At 48.6% G+C, this 19068-nt stretch overlaps 1 protein-coding gene across 3 annotated transcripts in view; it reads right to left on the bottom strand.

Moving 5' to 3' along the window:
• The window catches only part of LOC115933223 (serine/arginine repetitive matrix protein 2), a 124605-nt gene that overhangs the window by 70083 nt on the left and 35454 nt on the right, over window positions 1-19068 (bottom strand). For all 3 annotated transcript variants that reach the window (XM_063699602.1, XM_063699603.1, XM_063699604.1), the window contains exons 8-12: window positions 12086-12316; window positions 10754-10931; window positions 8473-8634; window positions 3956-4048; window positions 499-702 (exon numbers count right to left, since the gene is read on the bottom strand). In XM_063699602.1, the coding sequence (XP_063555672.1) occupies window positions 499-702; window positions 3956-4048; window positions 8473-8634; window positions 10754-10931; window positions 12086-12316 (868 nt within the window). The remainder of the gene's footprint in view (window positions 1-498; window positions 703-3955; window positions 4049-8472; window positions 8635-10753; window positions 10932-12085; window positions 12317-19068) is intronic.

Raw genomic sequence — 19068 nt, 5'->3', positions numbered from 1 at the left:
GTTGGCTAGAAGCTGCTAAGTGTGAATAAAATAAAGGAGAATGGAGAAGATGGCAGATGTTTAAACCAAGTGTTCAGGGAAGGCCTTGCTGACATAGTGACTTTTTTGTTTGTTTGTTTGTTTTTGAGACAAGGTCCTGCTCTGTCGCCCAGGCTGGAGTGCACTGGCATGATCTTGGCCCAGTCCAACCGTCGCCTCCCAGGTTGAAGTAATTCTCTTGCCTCAGCCTCCCGAGTAGCTGGGACTACAGGCATGCGCCACCACAGCCGGCTTATTTTTTTGTATTTTCAGTAGAGACTGGGTTTCACCATGTTGGCCAGGCTGGTCTTGAACTCCTGACCTCAGGTGATCCACCTGCTTTGGCCTCCCAGAGTGCTGGGATTACCAAGCATGAGCCACTGCACCTGGGCAACATAGTGACCTTTTAAAAATATTCAGGTACGCAGACAAAAGAAAACATCAAACAATGAGGGCCAGGAAAAATGTGGCTTCACTCACCAGGAAGGGCGTGCAGACCCAGGTGAAGGTGCCCACGGCTGACAGGTAGGCAGACTTCTTCAGCACCTTCAGCTCCTCCTGCCTGATGGCCAGCACCTTGTCCTTGAATGCCAGCTCCCAGGCATAAAGCTTTAGCACTTTGATCCCATTGAGAATTTCGTTCATCAGCTTGATCCGATTGTCTTTGCTCTTCATGTGGGCCACCTTGGAAGAGAAGGGCAGTCAACACATCTGGGGCGACCCTGGGATCAGCCCATCACTCAACATCACCAGCTATTTTTTTCATAAACTTTATTATATACTTTGACATGTAAATGTTTTTTATATTGATTTTTTTTCTCTTTTCAATAGAGATGGGGTTTCACCATGCTGCCCAGGCTGGTCTCAAACTCCTGTGCTGGGATTATAGGTGTGAGCCACCGCACTGGGTCTCAACTTCACCGTCTATTAAAAATGGGCCTCCTGAGGGTGGGAGAGCTGACCCTGTAATCCCTACTAGCCCTACTCTTGAGCCCCAAGACCACACCAAAGGACCCCGCTATCAAGAAAAAAAAACCCCCTTCAAATCGTGTTAGGTTAGACATTGGAGAAACATACTCAATTTAGAATCCAGGAACAGAGGCAAGAAAAACCCTTCAGGTGTACAGAAAAGAAGGGATTCAGTCCCTACTCTGCTGACCCAAACACAGGAGACATGGTGGTGGTGTTTTTCTTCTCTGTTTTCTTATTTTTTCTTTTTTTTTTTTTTTTTTTTTGTGACAGAGTCTTGCTCTGTTGCCCAGGCTGGAGTGCAGTAGCATGATCTCGGCTCACTGCAACCTCTGCCTCCCAGGTTAAAGAGATTCTCCTACCTCAGCCTCCTGAGTAGCTGGGACTATAAATGCCTGCCACCACGCCTGGCTAATTTTTCTATTTTTAGTAGAGACGGGGCTTCACCATGTTGGCCAGGCTGGTTTCGAACTCCTGACTTCAAGTGATCCACCGACCTCGGCCTACCAGAGTGCTGGGATTACAGGCGTGAGCCACTGCACCCAGCCTGTGTTCTTATTTCTTGTCAGCCCAGTTTTCTTTTTCTTTTGGAAACATCATCTCACTCTGGCATCCAGGCTGGAGTGCAGTGGCATGATCATAGCTCACTACAGCCTTGAATTCCTGGGCTCCAGCGATCCTCCCACCTCAGCCTCCTTAGTATCTGGGACCACAGGCACATGCCACCACACCCAGTTCATTTTTGTATTTTTTGTAGAGATGGCACCTTGCTATGTTGCTCAGGCTGGTCTTGCACTCCTGGCCACAAGCCATCCTCCTGCCTCAGCCTCCCAAAGAGCTGGGATTACAGACATGAGCCCCTGTGCCTGGCCCATGGTTGTTAAAATAGTGAAATGTTTCTGTACTGGCTAGCACTGGTTCCCAATAGTGGATACTTGTGCAGTGCAGTTGTGAAATACTTTTACTACCACCCAGGATTTTGTGTATAGCAGCAACTTTTCTAAGCATTTTACATGTATTTAGACACTTAACAATCACAAGAACCCTATCGTTTAGTGCTACAGTCATCCTCGGGTCACAGATGGGAAGAATGTAAGCTACATGATCTGGAGGCCAGGGAGTGAAATGGGTTGAGTCGGGCCACTCAGGGCATCCTACACATCAAGAGACTGAAGGGTGACTCAATCCTAAAGCCCCTGCCTCACCCATCCCACCCAACCCTACCCCGTGAGGCCTCTCCTTCCAACAGGCCCATGTCCTGAAACTCATCTCCCTGTGGTACCGTCAGTGCAGCCAAGTACTCCCCTTTGAAATTCCACAGCACACCATAAATATCCATCAACAGAAGAGCAGAGAAATAAACCGCACCATCTCTGTTATAGACCAAAAGGCACCGGGTCGGGAGAATGAATTGAAGCTATACGGCACAGCACAGAGAGGTCCCCAAAGCAGGGCGCTAAAAGACAAAAATCATGCTGCCACGTGGGCCCATTTAGGTAAAAACAGATATGGTAATAATATCACATACACAAAACATATATAATGGCCAGGCATGGTAGCTCATGCCTGTAATCCCAGCAATTTGGGAGGCCGAGGCGGGTGGATCATCTGAGGTCAGGAGTTCAAGACCGGCGTGGCCAATGTGGTGAAGCCTCATCTCTACTAAAAATACAAAAAATAGCTGGGTGTGGTGGTGGGCACCTGTAATCCCAGCTGCTCGGGAGGCTGAGGCAGGAGAACTGCTTGAACCCAGGAGACAGAGGTTGCAGTGAGCCAAGATCGTACCACTGCACTCTAGCCTGGGCAACAAAGTGAGACTCCATCTCAACAAACAAAAAACCCACATATATAAAAACAAACCAAACTATACCATTAATCAGGTCTGTATATACATACATAGAAAGTTGTAGAAGGATTTGCTTCTATATATTTGCAGTGGTTGAGAGCGTAGGGAAGGGGGTATCCCCTTTTAATTTACGTACTTTTGTACGATTTAAACTTTTTTTTTTTGAGACAGGGTCTCACTCTGTTGTGCAGTGGCACAATCATGGCTCACTACAGCTTCGACCTCCTGGGTTCAGGTGATCCTCATGCTTCAGCCTCCCAAGTAGTTGGGACTACAGGCACGCATCACCACACGCAGCTAACTTTTCCATTTTTGGTAGAGACAGGTTTCACCATGTTTCCCAGGCTGGTCTTGAACTCCTAAGCTCAGGCCATCCACCCACCTTGGCCTCCCAAAATGCTGAAATTACAGGGGTGAGCCCGGCTTGATTTGAACTTTTTTATAATAAGAAACCTCACTCTATTACTTGGGTATTCAAACTTTTTAAAATACAAAATATCTCCAAAAATAAAAAGCTGAAAGCCGGACATGGTGGCTCACACCTGTAATCCCAACACTTTGAGAGGCTGAGGCAACAGGATCACTTAAGCCCAGGAGTTTGAGACCAGCCTGGGCAACCCAGCAAGGCCCCATTTTAGAAATTAATTATTTTAATTTAAATAAAGAGATTAACAGCATGTATCCTATAAGGTAAGAGTTAATAAGGGGGAAAAAAGTAGGGGGTAATTTGTATTCAACTCTTGAAAGCTGAGTCACACATACACATAACAAACAAGACTCTGGGAAACAAGGACTTTCTCGGAGGCTCACAGACCTTCTGATTCCAGTCACCGGCCTACAAGGTCTAACCATGTGTCAGGAGCTCTCAATCTTGGCTGCCCAATACAATGACCTGGGAGGCTTTAAAACATCTTGATGTCCAGACCCCACCCACAGTAAGTGAATCAGAATCCCAGATATGTGGCCGGGGCATCAGCATTTGTTAAGGCTCCCCAAGTGACTCCAACTGGCAGGCAAGGCTGAGAACCCCAGGGACAGAGCAGAAGGAACTGGACTAGAATCCTCACGGAGAGGCCCCTGCCTAGGGCCCGGCTTGGGGGCCCGCAGAGACACATGCCTTACCTGATACGTCTTGGTCTTCATCGCCATCACAGCATTGACGGGCACCATGAGGACCATCACCGCCACTCCAGCCAGGACGGAGGGGCCCAGGTTCTAAGGAAGGAAAGGAGACTCTTCATCACTCACCAGACAGAAGAAAACAGGGCCCGTAACAGCTTCCCCGGCTGATCCATCCCACGTGGATGCTGCTGACCAAGTTCAGGGCAAGGTGTGTTACTTTTACCCCACAATAGGGTGTTAAGAGCCTGTGGTTTCATTCCTGAGCATGTCTCCAGGTCCTCCCAATCCCTTGAAGAATAAGCAGGTCCATGCTCCTTTCTCCCAAGCCCTTGGGGCCACATGAGGTTTGCAAATTGCAACTTCAGGCTTCTAATTTTTTTTTTTTTTCGGAGATGAGGTCTCGCTATGTTGCCCAGGCTGCAGTACAGTGGCTATTTGCATCAGTGATCCTCCTACTTCAGCCTCCAAAGTAGCTGGGACTACAGGTAAGCATTAGGTCTTGCTACATTGCCCAGGCTGGTCTCCAACTCCTGGGCTCCAGCGATCCTCCCAATTCAGCCTCCCAAGTAGCTGTGACTAGTCACATCACCATGCCCAGCTAATTTTTTTGGTTTTTTGTAAGGACAAGGTCTCACTATGTTACTCAAACTGGTCTCGATCTCCTGGGCTCAAGTGATCCTCCCAACTCAGCCTCCCAAGTAGCTGTGACTACAGTCACACCACCATGCTGAGCTATTTTTTTGATTTTTTGTAGAGACAAGGTCTCACTATGTTGCCTAAGCTGGTCTCAAACTCATGGGCTCAAGTGACCTTCCCACCTCTGCCTCCCAAGTAGCTGGGATTACAGGCGCGAGCCATCACACCCAGCTTAGATTTTTAGAAAGGTAATAAGGTAGTAAGCAGAAAAGTGTGAACATGACCACCTGACTGCTTTTCCTGCTTGAAGGCTGCTTACAAGTTTAGCCCTTGGCTAGTGTCTGCATACTTACAGGGTTTCCACCATTAACAGAATTGGGTAGAGTAGCTCAGTGTGCCTCAACTGTTTGTACAAACAATATGGTTTATGCTGAACACCGCTTTCCCTCTGGGAGTCTAGACTTTTGGTATGTGCCAAGCAAAGGCTGCTTATGTGACCTGCCCCTAATATAAACCCAGGAACTGGGCTCCTACCAAGCTTCCCTGGTTGGCAACATTTCACACACATAATCATCATGGTTGCCAGAGAATTAGTGAACCTGTGACTCTGCTGGGGACTCACAGAAGCCTGCACCTGGCTTCTCTTGAACACCGCCCCATGTGTGCCTTAATTCCTTGCTAATTTTGCTGTTATTAACTTATAGCTTTGTGTACAGGTGCAGTGACTGACACCTGTAATCCCATCACTTTGGGAGGCCAAAGTGGTAAGATAGCTTGAGGGTAGAAGTTCAAGACCAGCCTGGGCAACACAGCAAGACCCCCATTTCTACAAAAAAATAAATAACTTAGCCAGGCATGGTGGCGTGCACCTGTAGTCCCCAGCTAGATGAGATGAAAAAGTGGGAAGACTGCTTGAGGCCAGGAATTTAAGGCTGCAGTGAGCTATGATCACACCACTGCACTCCAGCCTGGGCAATAGAGCAAGACTCTGTCCCTTAAAAAAACAAAAAAAACAATAACAAGAACAAAAAAACAAGACAGCCCCCACAACAAAGAACTGTCTGGCCCCAAGTGTCAACAGTGCTGAGCTCAAGCAACTACCATCTAAAACAAAATGTGATGTTAGACAATTTTCTTAACGGTTCATAAACCAATCCTGAAGGCAGTTCTAGAACAAATGTTCCAAAAATATTTTTCCCATAGTAGCACTTTTACAAAAGTGGACTCCCCAAGACACCTGCTTGAAAAGACAATTTATTTAGATTTTTTTTTCCTTCTAGAGATAGGGTCTTGCCTTGTCACCCAGATAGGAATGCAGTGGTGTGATCCTAGCTCACTGCAGCCTCTGCACTCCTAGGCTCAAGCAATCCTCCTGCCTCAGCCTCCACGGTAGCTGGGACCACAGGTAGGCACCACCACGCCCAGCTAATTTTTTTTTTTTTTTTTTTTTTTTGTAGAGACAGGGTCTCACTACGTTGCCCAGGCTGGTCTCAAACTCCTGGCTTCAAGCAATCCTTCCACCTCAGCCTCCCAAAGTGCAGGGATTACAAGCGCATGCCACCTATATCTGTACCCAGCCTATTAGATAATTGAATTCTGGTGTTTTTTCTGAGTTTTATTATTAGAAACACTTTACTCACCTTCTGCTCTACAAATGTACAAAAAAAAAACCAAACTACAGCCAAATAAACCAGTAATTTTTTCTTCTTCCTTTTTCTTTTTTTTTGAGACAGAGTCTCGCTCTGTTGCCCAAGCTGGTATGCAGTGGTGCAAACTCAGCTCAATGCAACCTCCGCCTCCCGGATTCAGGCTATTCTCCTGCCTCAGCCACCCAAGTAGTTGAGATTATAGGCATACACCACCATGCCCGACTAATGTTTATATTTTTAGTAGAGACGGGGTTTTGCCATGTTGGCCAGGCTGCTCTCCTGGCCTCAGATGATCCACCCACCTTGGCCTCCCAAAGTGTTCAGATCACAGGCATGAGCCATTTCGTCCAGCCCTTCTCTTTCAATAACAGATAATAATTTGAGCTGTGCCCATTATGCATCAGGCCCTGCTGGGGTTGTACCCACGGAAGACACAAAAGTCAGCTGCTATATGTCTGCAAGTAGCTAACATGTTACCCTTCCAAGAGGAGGCAGTACACTCAGCATGCAAAAAAAAAAAAAAAACTATTTCAGGGAGTGGGCTGGGCACGGTGGCTCACGCCTGTAATTCCAACACTTTGGGAGACCACAGAGGGTAGATCACCTGAGGCCAGGAGTTCAAGATCAGCCTAGCCAACATAGTCAAACACTGTCTCTACTGAAAATACAAAAAAAAAAAAAACATTTAGTGGGCGTGGTGGCGTAAGCCTGTAGTCCCAGCTACTCGGGAGACTGAGGTAGGAGAACTGCTTGAAACTGGGCGGCAGAGGTTGCAGCGAGCCAAGATGGCACACCGCACTCCAGCCTGGGCAACAGAGCGCGACTCCATGTCAAAACAAAAACAAAACAAAAAAAACTATTTATGAAAGTATTATTAGATGAGTTCCTATACTAAAGTTATTGGGATTCAAAATTCAAAAGAAGTCCATCTAATGGAGAGGGGAGGGTAAATCAATGGAAGTAGTGTTTGTTACAGCCTTGGGGGATGAGCAGGCTTTCATCAATTAGGAAGAAGGAAGGAAAGGTACGTGGCAAAGATCCAGAGGTAGCAAAGCACAAGGCATGTGTTGTGCTATGAGCCTCTTTGCTTATCATTTTATTTTGGGAACTCTCCCTCTCCACATGGAAGGGCTGTCAATCACATCTCTTCTGCCATGGGAGAGGACATGTGACCCAGGCTGGCCAATGAGAGAACTCTGCCTCCTGGGCCACAGTGATTGGTTCACGGGTGTGAATACGACCAAGCCAGGCCAATCAGAGCGCACTCTGAGACTGACTCTGGCTATGCAGAGAAATGCTGCCTTGTCTTTTCTCTGGCACCTTTATCTGTCAGGATGTTATCAGCCCAAAGCTACGGAGCCATGTAGGGAAGTACCATTGAGAATGATGTTAACTCAGAGGACAACAGGGCAGTGGGTGAAACTGAGTACTGACAACATTGCTTGATCTCCTGGATCAATCCACACCTGAAGCTAGTCCCCAGATTTCTGAGATACATGCAGCCCCAAAGTTCCCTTTATTTACTTAAGCTACTTTTTTTTATTTTTATTTTTTTGAATTGGAGTTTCACTCTTGTTGCCCAGGCTGGAGTGCAATGGCCCAATCTCGGCTCACCGCAACCTCCGCCTTCCAGGTTCAAGCAGTTCTCCTGTCTCAGCCTCCCAGGTAGCTGGCATTACAGGCATGCACCACCACGCCCAGCTCATTTTGTATTTTTAGTAGAGACAGGGTTTCTCCACGTTGAGGCTGGTCTCGAACTCCTGATCTCAGGTGATCTGCCCGCCTTGGCCTCCCAAAGTGCTGGGATTACAGGCGTGAGCCTCCGCAACCAGCCACTTAGGCTACTTTAAGATAGATTTATATCCCTTGCAATTGAGAGAATTTTGACCACCATAATTAGGGACTAGTGAATAAGTGAGTCTGGTTAGCGTTTGGGAGGATTCAATGGGAGAAATATGATGTGTCCATTGTAGGGTAGTTAATTACTGACACTGTCAAGGAAAAGAGATAATGAAAACGCCATGCCACCAAGGAGAACATCAACCTGACAATTCAGGAAAGGAACAAAATACTGAGGAATTGGTTAACAGGCTGGAAAATAAAATATGAACGACAGCCGGAACTGCCAGGGAGCTCTACATGCCATTACCATCAACACCCACTCCCTCAGCCCACTGCCCACATGTAGAAGTCCCTCCCTGCATGCAAAGGGAAACGGCATCAAACACACACCAGCCACAGGAGGTAGAGAGCAAGGATGACTTGCAGGGGGGCTGACCAGATCATGTTGATGTATGTGGCCAAGTCCACGAACCTCTGAGCGTCCACAGACATGAGGTTGACAATCTCCCCGACCGTGGAGGATTTTCTGGCTGAACTGGTGATCACCAGGGCCTGTGGGACAAAGGAGAGGGAAGGGGGGTGAGTGTGGCAGGTGAAGAGGCCTGACTCTCCCTCCAGACCCACCGAGAGGAAGGAGACTCTCAGGGGCAGAAATGCCGCAGATCTCTGCTCCTCCCCTCCCGACCTATCTGTCTGCCCAGGACGCCTGTGTCATCTCAAAGCCCACATTCTTATCCACGGTGCTCAATGCCTCCCAACATTGAACTCATCAGTTGGCAAGGGACCCTCGGTGTCCTCGAAACCAGGGCTTCGCATGCTTTAATGTGCACACATGTAGCCGGGTTTTTTTGGGGGGAGTGGTGGGGGGTGGGGGAGTTGTTTCGGATTCTGCAAGTCTGGGCTGTGGCCTGGGATTCTGCATTTCTACGCTTCCAGGCTGTGCCAATGCTACTGGTCCCAGGTCCCACTGAAGGACTGAGGGTCTGGGCCAGGGTCTCTAATCCTTGGCATTCTTGACATCTGGAGCCAGATAATTCTTTGGGGGGCTGTCTTGCGCGCTGTAGGAGTTTTAGCAGCAATCCCTGGCTTCGACCCACTACATGCCCTCACCCCCCGTTGGGACAACTAAAAATGCCCCCAGATATTGCCAAACATGCCCTGGTGGGAAAAATCTCCCTAGCCCTCAAACATGATTGCACACTATCACCTGGTGAGTTTTAAAAACACTAAGACATTAGCAGGCGTGGTGATGCATGCCTCTGGGCCCAGCTACGTGGTGGGCTGAGGTGGCAGGATCATTTGAGCCCAGGAGGTGGAGGCTGCAGTGAGCCAAGATCATGCCACTGCACTCTAGCCTGGGTGACAGAGCGAGACCCTATCTCAAAAAATAAAAATAAATAAAAAATAAAAACAGTGACACCTGGGTGCAACCACAGCAATCGCAATTTCACTGGTCTGGTGCAACCTAGGTGTCAGGAAGTTTTTTTGCTTTTTGAGACAGGGTCTCATTCTGTCACACAGGCCGGAATGCAGGGATGCTATCAGGACTCACTGCAGCCTCCAACTCCGGGGCTGAAGTGATTCTTTTAACTCAATGTCCTGAGTAGACGGGACTACAGGTACGCACCACCATACCTGGCTAATTTTTTAAAATTTTCTGCAGAGCCAGGGTCTTGCTATATTGACCAGGCTGGTATTGAACTTCCAGCCTCCAGTGATTCCCCCACCTTGGTCTCCCAAACTGCTGGGATTACAGGCATGAGCTACAGTGCCTGGCCTGCATCAGTTTAAGCTCTCCAGATGAGTCTAATTCACAGACAGGCCTGAGAATCACTCCTCTAGTTCATCAAGTACCTGCAAGACTGTCTCTTCCTAACCTAGAAGCCAAGCAGTTTCCTTGACCTCGAGACAAAAAAAAAATTTATAGAGATCAAGAAGGTAATTTAGGTCCTTTGAAATTGGATGTACACAAATGCCTGCTACATACTCTTATCATGCAAGGAATGTGCCACCTGCTCAGTTCAAATTAAGAGTGACAACAGGCTGGGCGTGGTGGCTCATGCCTGTAATCCCAGCACTTTGGGAGGCTGAGGCAGGCGGATCACCTGAGGTCAGCAGTTCAAGATCAGCCTGGCCAACATGGCAAAACCCTGTCTCTACTAAAAATACAAAAATTAGCCGGTCGTGGTGGCAGGCGCCTGTAGTCCCAGCTACTCAGGAGGCTCAGGCAGAAGAATCGCTTGAACTCAGGAGGTGGAAGTTGCAGTGAGCCAAGATCACGCCACTGCACTCCACTCTAGGGGAGAGAGTGAGACCTGGTCTCAAAAAAATGAAAAAAAAGAGTGACAACAAGCTGAAACACAGAATGTTAACAGCAGAATGAGGATCCAAACTTGGATTTCCCCACATCAAGGGCCACTGATCCATCTAAGAAACTCAATTACTCACAGCTGATACACCAAAACATCTACACGCCAACCCCTGAAATCAGCTTTCCTAACGTACAACGCCTGATGCGTACTGTCCCTGCCACCTAAGGTCACGGAAGCTACCCTCATCCTACTGCTCCAGAAGCTGGGCTGGAAATCCCCACGCTGGCCCCAGAGTAACCCAGGGCTGCAGGAGGGGATGTGGAAGTCGGGCCACATGCCAATGGCACAGCGCCCCCTACCTTCCGATAGACAGCCCCAATGACAGCGGTCTTGATCCTCATGCCACTGACAAAGCAGATGTGGAAGTACTGGTGCAGCACGAGGGTCTGCAGGCAGGCAGTGACAAACAGCAGCACGGTGTAGAAGTAGCCCTGCCAGTCTGGGGCCTTCGTGTCGTTCACGAACTTGATGAGCAACCTGCAAAGGAGTAAAGAGAGGGCCTGGAATGACTTGTGACACGTGGGGGCAGGGAAAAGAGCTTCAGTGTTGGCACTGCAACTTTCTCCTGAGCCAGATGAGCTAGACACTATCACTTCAATTTCATAGACGGAAAAACAAGTCCACAGTGGTGATCTGGCTGTGCAGGTGGCCCAAACTGCTCATAAAAGAGGCCTCTGCCTTGGGGTTGTGCACTAATTGCTCTAGCTATATCTCATCACCAGCAAGTCACCCAAAGGAATTGCATAGGGAACAGGTAAAGAGGTAGGGAGGAAAAGAGAAGGGATATGTAGCCCCTGAGTCACAGAGCAGCAGAGAGCCAGGTAGGAGAGAGGCAACTTCCTTTCTGACTCCCCGGTTCCTGGTTGCAGTTTTTGTTATTGTTTGTTTTTTTTATTCTTTGCTTTTTTTTTTTTGAGACAAAGTCTTGCTCTGTCGCCAAGGCTTGAGTTCAGTGATGCAATCAGCTTGCTGTAACCTCTGCCTCCTGGGTTCAAGCAATTTTTATGCCTCAGACTCCTGAGTAGCTGGGATTACAGGCGTGCACCACCACGCCCAGCTAATTTTTGGATTTTCAGCAGATGGTTTTACCATGCTGGCCAGGCTGGTCTTGACCTCCTGACCTCAGGTTGATCTTCCCACCTCAGCCTCTCAAAGTGCTGGGATTATAGGCATGAGCCACTGTGCCCAACCCTGGTTGCAGTTTTTTCATGAGATCTGCTGGCATTTCCTTGCTCTTGGTTTCCCAAGACAATGCCATATCCTCCCCATTTGGGTTTCAGGGGAGCCTAGTGGGTTTCTGTTACTTGCAAACGATGTGGTCTTCACTAATATGGTAATTAAGTAAAGCATAAAGTAAAGCTAGGCAGTGACCATGGCTCACATCTGCAATCCCAGCACTTTGGGAGGCCGAGGCAGGAGGATCGCTTGAAGTCAGGAGCTCAAGACCAGCCTGACCAACAAAGCAAGACCCTGTCTCTATTTTTTTCAAAAAAGCTAAAGTAAAAATGGAGACATCTGGCTATGAGCCCACTTCAGGACACAGCATGACCCCAGGGTTATGACTGATGCAACTGAAAGATCAAATCCAAGGAGGGAAAATGGAGCCCACCTGGGAGGGAAGGGGGTCTTACTTTAAGATCTGCGGCCCGGAAAACATCATCAGGTCGTGGATGGCCTTAAAGAAGAAGCTCATGAGGAAGTAGGGCCCAAAGGTCTTGTATAACACCTTAAACAGAGAGGGGTTCCACTCCTTCTGTGGGGACTTGACAATCAAAGCCTCCGCCTCCTCATTCGCATCCACCTTGGAACTCTCTTTCGGCTGGGCAGGATCCTTGGAGGAGTACACGACCTTCACCGGCTGCCTGGAACACAAGGAGGTGAAGCCATTGTGGGGTCTGCCAGAGACAGAGCCCCCTACCACAAGGACATGGCCAGGGAATGTCACCCTTCAGGGAAGGCAGAGTCAAAGACAACAAGCCCAGGGAGAGAGGCAGCTCAGCACAGTGGTTACAAACAAGGGCTCCAGAGCCACGGGCTCCAGAGCCACCGGCTCAAGGTCTGGCTTGGCCACTGGCCAGCTGCGTGACTTCAGGCAAGGTCCTTAAGCTCTCTGGGCCTCAGTTTCCTCCTCTGTGAAATGAGGATAAAAGTAGGACCTACCTCCAAGGTAGGTAAGATTAAACGAGTTGAATAAGTTAAAGACTTAGAAAACTGACGGCTCCAAACTGATCTAGAGTCAAGGCAATCTCCATCAAAAGCCCAGCTGGCTGCCAGGTAGAAATTATGAGCTAACTCTAAAATTCACATGGAAACTCAAGGATCCAGAACAGTCAAAACAATCATGAAAAATAAGAATCAAGTTGGAGGATTCACACTTCCTGATTTCAAAATAATACAAAATAACAATCATGGCCAGGAGTGGTGGTTCACACCTGTAATCCCAGCACTTTGGGAGGCCAAGGTGGCTGGATCACTTGGGGTCAGGAGTTTGAGACCAGCCTGACCAACATAGTGAAACCCCATCTCTACTAAAAATACAAAAATTAGCCGGGCATGGTGACAGGTGCCTGTAATCCCAGCTACTTGGGAGGCTGAGGCAGGAGAATTACTTGAACCTGGGAGGTGGAGGTTGCTGTGAGTGGAGATCACTCCAGCCTGGGTGACAGAGCAAAACTCCATCTCAAAAAGAAAGAACAACAATAGGCTGGGCGCAGTGGCTCACGCCTGTAATCCCAGCACTATGGGAGGCCGAGGTGGGCAGATCACCTGAGGTCGGCAGGTTCAAGACCAGCCTGACCAAACATGGAGAAACCTCATCTCTACTAAAAATACAAAATCAGCCCGGCATGGTGGCGCATACCTATAATCCCAGCTACTTGGGAGGCTGAGGCAGGAGAATCGCTTGAACCCGGGAGGCAGAGGTTGTGGTGAGCTGAGACCACACCGTTGCACTCCAGCCTGGGCAAAAAGACTCAGTCTTAAAAACAAAAAAACAAAACAAAAAAAAAGAACAACAATCATCAAGACAGGTAAAGGGATAGGCATATATAGATCAATGCAAAAAAAAAAAAAAAAACAGTCCAGCCAGCCACAGCAACATAGCAAGACCCTATTTCTAAAAAAAAATTTTTTTTTTGACTGGGTGCAGTGGTTCATGCCTGTAATGCCAGCACTTCGGGAGGTCGAGGCGGGTGGATCACCTGAGGTCAGGAGTTTGAGAACAGCCTGACCAACATGGCAAAACCTTGTCTCTACTAAAAATATAAAAAATTAGCCAGGCATGATGGCGGTTGCCTGTAATCCCAGCTACTTGGGAGGGTGAGAAAGGAGAATCACTTGAACTCAGGAGGAGGAGGGGGTTGCAATGAGCCGAGGTTGTGCCACTGCACTCCAGCCTCAGTGCCACAGCAAGACTCTGTCTTAAAAAGCAAATAAATAAAATTGACTGTGATGATGACTGCACAACTCTGTGAACACACTAAAAATCAGTGAATTGTATGTTCTGCATACGTGAATTGTGCGGTGTATCAATATCTCAATAAAGCTGTCACCAAAAAGTAGTCTTTATCTTATAAGGATTTTTTTTTGTTTGTTTGAGATGGAGTCTTGCTCTATCACACAGGCTGGAGTGCAATGGTGCAATCTGGACTCACTGCAACCTCCACCTCCTGGGTTCAAGTGATTCTCCTGCCTCAGCCTCCCGAGTAGCTGGGATTACAGGTGTGCGCCACCACACCCGGCTAATTTTTATGTTTTTAGTACAGACAGGGTTTCACCATGTTAGCCAAGCTGGTCTCGAACTCCTGACCTCAAGTGATCTGCCTGCCTTGGGCCCGCAAAGTGCTGAGATTATGGGCATGAGCCACTGTGCCCGGCCAATAGTTCGTTCTTGTACATCACTTAGTATTCAGTTGTGCAGATGTACATAACTGGTGCATCTGTCTGTTCACTTGCTAATAGATGTCTGGCTTACCTCCAGTTTGGGTTATCACAAAGTAGCTAAGAACATTCCTGTACCAGCCTTTTATGAACATATGTTCTCAGCTCTGTTGGCTGGATGCCTGGGAAGGGGGTGACTGGTGGTATGTTCACTCTGTCTAACTTAAAAAAAAAAAAAAAAAAAACTGCCAAACTCTTCCAGAGTCACAGAAGCATTTCACATTCATGCCAGCAGAAACCACAGTCCAAAATGGCCCTAAGCTCTGAGTGGCCATACACAAAAGAGAACATAAAACCACTACACACAAACCAATGAAGCACTGGGTTTTTCAATCCAAACAATTCAAGCAATTCTCATGCTTCAGCCCCCCTGTAGCTGGCTTACAGGTGAGCGCCACCACATCCGGCTAATTTTTGTATTTTTAGCAGAGACAGGGATTCACCATGTTGGCCAGGCTGGTCTCGAACTCATGAACTCAGGTGAGCCTCCCGCCTCAGCCTCCCAAAGTACTACAATTACAGGCATGAGCCACCATGCCCAGCCACACCTGACTTTTGAGAAGGAGTCACTCAGGGGTGAAGAGAGGTGGTAAAAGGATCCCGGAAGCCATGCAGACCCCCCAGCCCTGGCGTCCATCACCTGATCCCCGAGCCTAGGACACCCAGCAGCCCAGAGCTGCACGGGCTGCATTCCTTTCTCTGGTTAACAAAAGGGATCTGAGTGTAAGGGGCCACACCAGGAAATTCCAGCCTAGGACAGGGTTTTCCTTCTCACCCTCTCCAGGTTCACAGGGGTTACAGGTGCCAGATCTGGCTTACGTCTCTGGGAATAAAGCAAGCGATCCGTCTACCAATGTCCCAAGTAAATGATCCCCTGGCTCCACGCTGAGATCTCTAAACACCAAGGTACTCACAGAGCCAGACCCTTCTCAGGTGGCCCGCTTTCAAGCCCCAAGACCCAGTTCTCACCACATCCTCCCTGGCAAGATCAAAGTGTACAGATGAATAAATAAAACTTGTACAATTAAAACCTGCCCAGCATGTACTCAGGGCTAGGGCACAGCTTATCATGACACATATCTCACTGAATTCTCAGAAAATGCTCTGGGTGAAAAATGGAGGCTCCAGTCAGGCACAGTGGCTCATGCCTGTAATCCCAGCACTTTGGGAGGCCAAGGTAGGTGGACTGCTTGAGCTCAGGAGCTTGAGAACAGCCTGGGCAACATGGCGAGATATCATCTCTACAAAAAAAATATACATATATTAGCCAGGTGTGGTGGCACGTGCCTGTAGTCCCAGCTACTAGGGAGGCTGAGGTGGGAGGATCACTCCAGCCTAGGAGATGGAGGTTGCAGTGAGCCGAGATCGTGCCACTGCACTCCAGCCTGGACAAAAGAGTGACACCCTGTCTCAAAAAATAAATAAATAAATAAAATGGAGGCTCCCGGTGAGGCATGAAGGGACTTCATGGACAGCCCTTGAGGTTCCCACCCTGGTCTCCCTGCCTTCACTCTTGTCCCTAAATATCCACCTTCCCCAGGGCAGCCTGGGTTGTTATGAACCAGAACTCAGCTGGGTGTGGTGGCTCACACCTGTAATCCCAGCTATTTGGGAGGCTGAGGCAGGAGGACTGCTTGAAGCCAAGAGTTGGAGACCAGCCTGGGCAACACAGTGAGACCTGTCTCTATACATATGTAACTAACCTGCACATGGTGCACATGTACCCTAAAACTTAAAGTATAATAATAATAAAATAAAATAAATTTTAAAAGGCCAGGCGCAGTGGCTCACACCTGTAATCCCAGCACTTTGGGAGGCCGAGGCAGGCAGATCACCTGAGGTCAGGAGTTTGACACTAGACTGACCAACATGGAGAAACCCCATCTCTACTAAAAATACACAATTAGCCGGGCGTGGTGGTACATTCCTGTAATCCCAGCTACTCGGGAGGCTGAGGCAGGAAAATCGCTTGAACCCAGGGGGTGGAGGCTGCAGTGAGCCAAGACAGCACCACTGCACTCCAGCCTAAGCAACAAGAGCAAAATTCCATCTCAAAAAAATAAATATAAAATATAAAATTAATTAATTAATTAATCAGCCAGGCATGGTGGTGTGCACCTGTAATCCCAGCTACTCCGGAGGATGAGGTGGGAGGACTGCTTGAGCCCGGAATTTCCAGGCTGCAATGAGCTGTGATCATGCCACTGCCATCCAGCCTGGGCAACAGAGCAAGACCCTGTCTCTAAAATACATACATACATACATACATACAAACAAACAAACAAACAAACAACAGAACTCACGTCACACCACTGCCCTGCAGAAAACCTGCCCCCCTGTGTTCTCACTGCACCTAGAATCCCACCCTAACTCTCAGAGGAGACCCCTGCAAATCCTTCTCCTGCTTCATCTCCTCCCTTTCTCCCCCTCACTCACTTTCCTCAAGCCACACGAGCCCCCTGATGCACCACGAGCGTCCTCAGAGCCTTTGCACTGGCTGCTCCCTCTACCTGGAAAGCCCTTCCTTCCCCAGATACACACAAGGCTCACTCCCTCCGATGCAGGTCTCTGCTCAAATGTGACCTTCTCAAAACAATCATACATGGTCAGCTGGGCATGTTGAACAAAAACACTTCAAAAAGCAGTAACACTCAGGATGCCAGAGGCTCGGAAACAGCCAGAGATAGACTTAGGGAGGGACGGGCACATGCTCACCAAGGGTCATGGCCGCACTGGGTAGAACTTTGACCACTGTATCTAAAACACCTCCCTCAGCTGGACACAGTAGCTCATGCCTGTAATCCCAGCACTTTGGGAGGCCAAGGCAGGAGGATCACTTGAGATTAGAAGTTTAAGACCAGCCTGGCCAACACGGTGAAACCCCGTCTCTACTAAAAATACAAAAATTAGTCAGGCGTGGTGGCATGCACCTGTAATCCCAGCACTTTGGGAGACCGGGGCAGAAGAATTGCTTGAACCCGAGAGGCAGAGGTTGCAGTGAGCCGAGATCACACTACTGTATTCCACGCTGGGTAACAGAGTGAGACTCCATCTCAAAAAAAAAAAAAAAGAAAAAGAAAACACACACACACACACACACACACACACACACACACACACACACACAAGCTTCCTCGGTTACTCTCACCCTCATTTCCTCATTTTTATCTCACCCCAACACTATCATTCTCCAAAGCTTCTTGTCAATGCATGTTTCACAACCAGCGTCCTGTCTCCCATATAGAATGCCGATGGCACCCAACTAGAGTGTGTCTCTTTTGTTCCACTCCCTGAACCCTCAGGGACTAAACATCGCTAAGCACAAAAGCAGCAGTCAGTTTCATCTGCTCAGTGGATTAAGGGCCAGGCCAGTGGAGGAGCTTCTGGATTCAAACTCTGTCCTCCTCCTAAGGCTGTGATATTGGCCTCTCCCACGGTGTCTCCAGCAACCTGCTCCCCTGACAAGCTCCAGGGGACACAAAGGTGGGCATCCGTCTTCCATGAGAGGAAGCCGAGCCAGGTGATCAGCAGAGGCGTGGATGATGAGGAATGCTGAAGCCCACACTACAAATGTGGCCTGCTTAGCGGGGGGGGGGGTGGGGATGCTGCAGGTGAGGCTGAAGGAATCCAGATGAGATGGGTGATGTTAGGGGTCAAGTTGACTGGGTTAAGGGATACCCAGATTGCTTGCTGTTAAAGTGTTATTTCTGGGTGTGTCTGTGAGGGTGTTTCCAGACGAGACTGGCATTTGAATGAGTGGACTGACTAAGGAAGATCCATCCTCGCCCCATGTGGGTGGCACCGCCCAATCAGCAGAGGGTCCGGACACAACAAAAAGTCAGAGTAATGGCAAATGCAGGCGCTCTCTCTTCTGCAGCCGGGATGTCATCCTCTCCCACCCTTGAACATCAGAACTCCAGGATTTCTGGCCTCTGGACTCTGGGACTTACCCAATGACTCCAGGTTCTCAGGCCTTTGACTATGGACTGAGAATTCCACCACCACCTTCCCTGGGTCTGAGACTTTTGGACTTGGCCTGAGCCATGCTACCAGCTTCCTGGGTTCTCCAGGTTGCAGATGACCTAGGGTGGGACTTCTCAGCCTCCATAATCACATGATCCAGTTTCCCTAGTAGATCCCCTCTCACCCTCCATCCATCCATCCATCCATCATCTATCAATCATCCATCCATCTATCATCTATCCATCTACCTACCATGTATACATCCACCAACTATCTATCCGTCTATCATCTACCTATCATCTATCATCTATCAATCTATCATCCATCTATCTATCATCCATCCATCCATCCATCCTACTAGTTCTGTCTCCATGAAGAACTGTAATAAACAGGGACCCCACCTTTGCCTGCCAAAAACCTTCAACTGGGTCATGGACATGGGCCATTTCCTTACAATGCTCAGTCACAGAGGCCCAAGCTCTATCTGCCTCCCACGAGACAATTTCTCCCATCACCTGGACCACCCAAACAGCCTCCGACCAGAGTCACGAGGTCCACTGCTGATGTCCTAGTGGCTGGCACATGGATGTCCAGATTCCCACCCATCATCTGGGTCTGACTGAAGGCCTGTATCCTGGGCATCCCCGGAACAGAATGACGAACAGAACCCCAGTCTGGGGTTTTCCCCTGTAAGGCCAATGGGTCTGTGGGG

This window comes from Gorilla gorilla, chromosome 18 (genome assembly GCF_029281585.2).
Source record: "Gorilla gorilla gorilla isolate KB3781 chromosome 18, NHGRI_mGorGor1-v2.1_pri, whole genome shotgun sequence".
Classification (NCBI taxonomy): Eukaryota; Metazoa; Chordata; class Mammalia; order Primates; family Hominidae; genus Gorilla; species Gorilla gorilla.
Note: the sequence above shows the minus strand (reverse complement) of the source record. Positions and strands in the feature narration are given on the sequence as shown.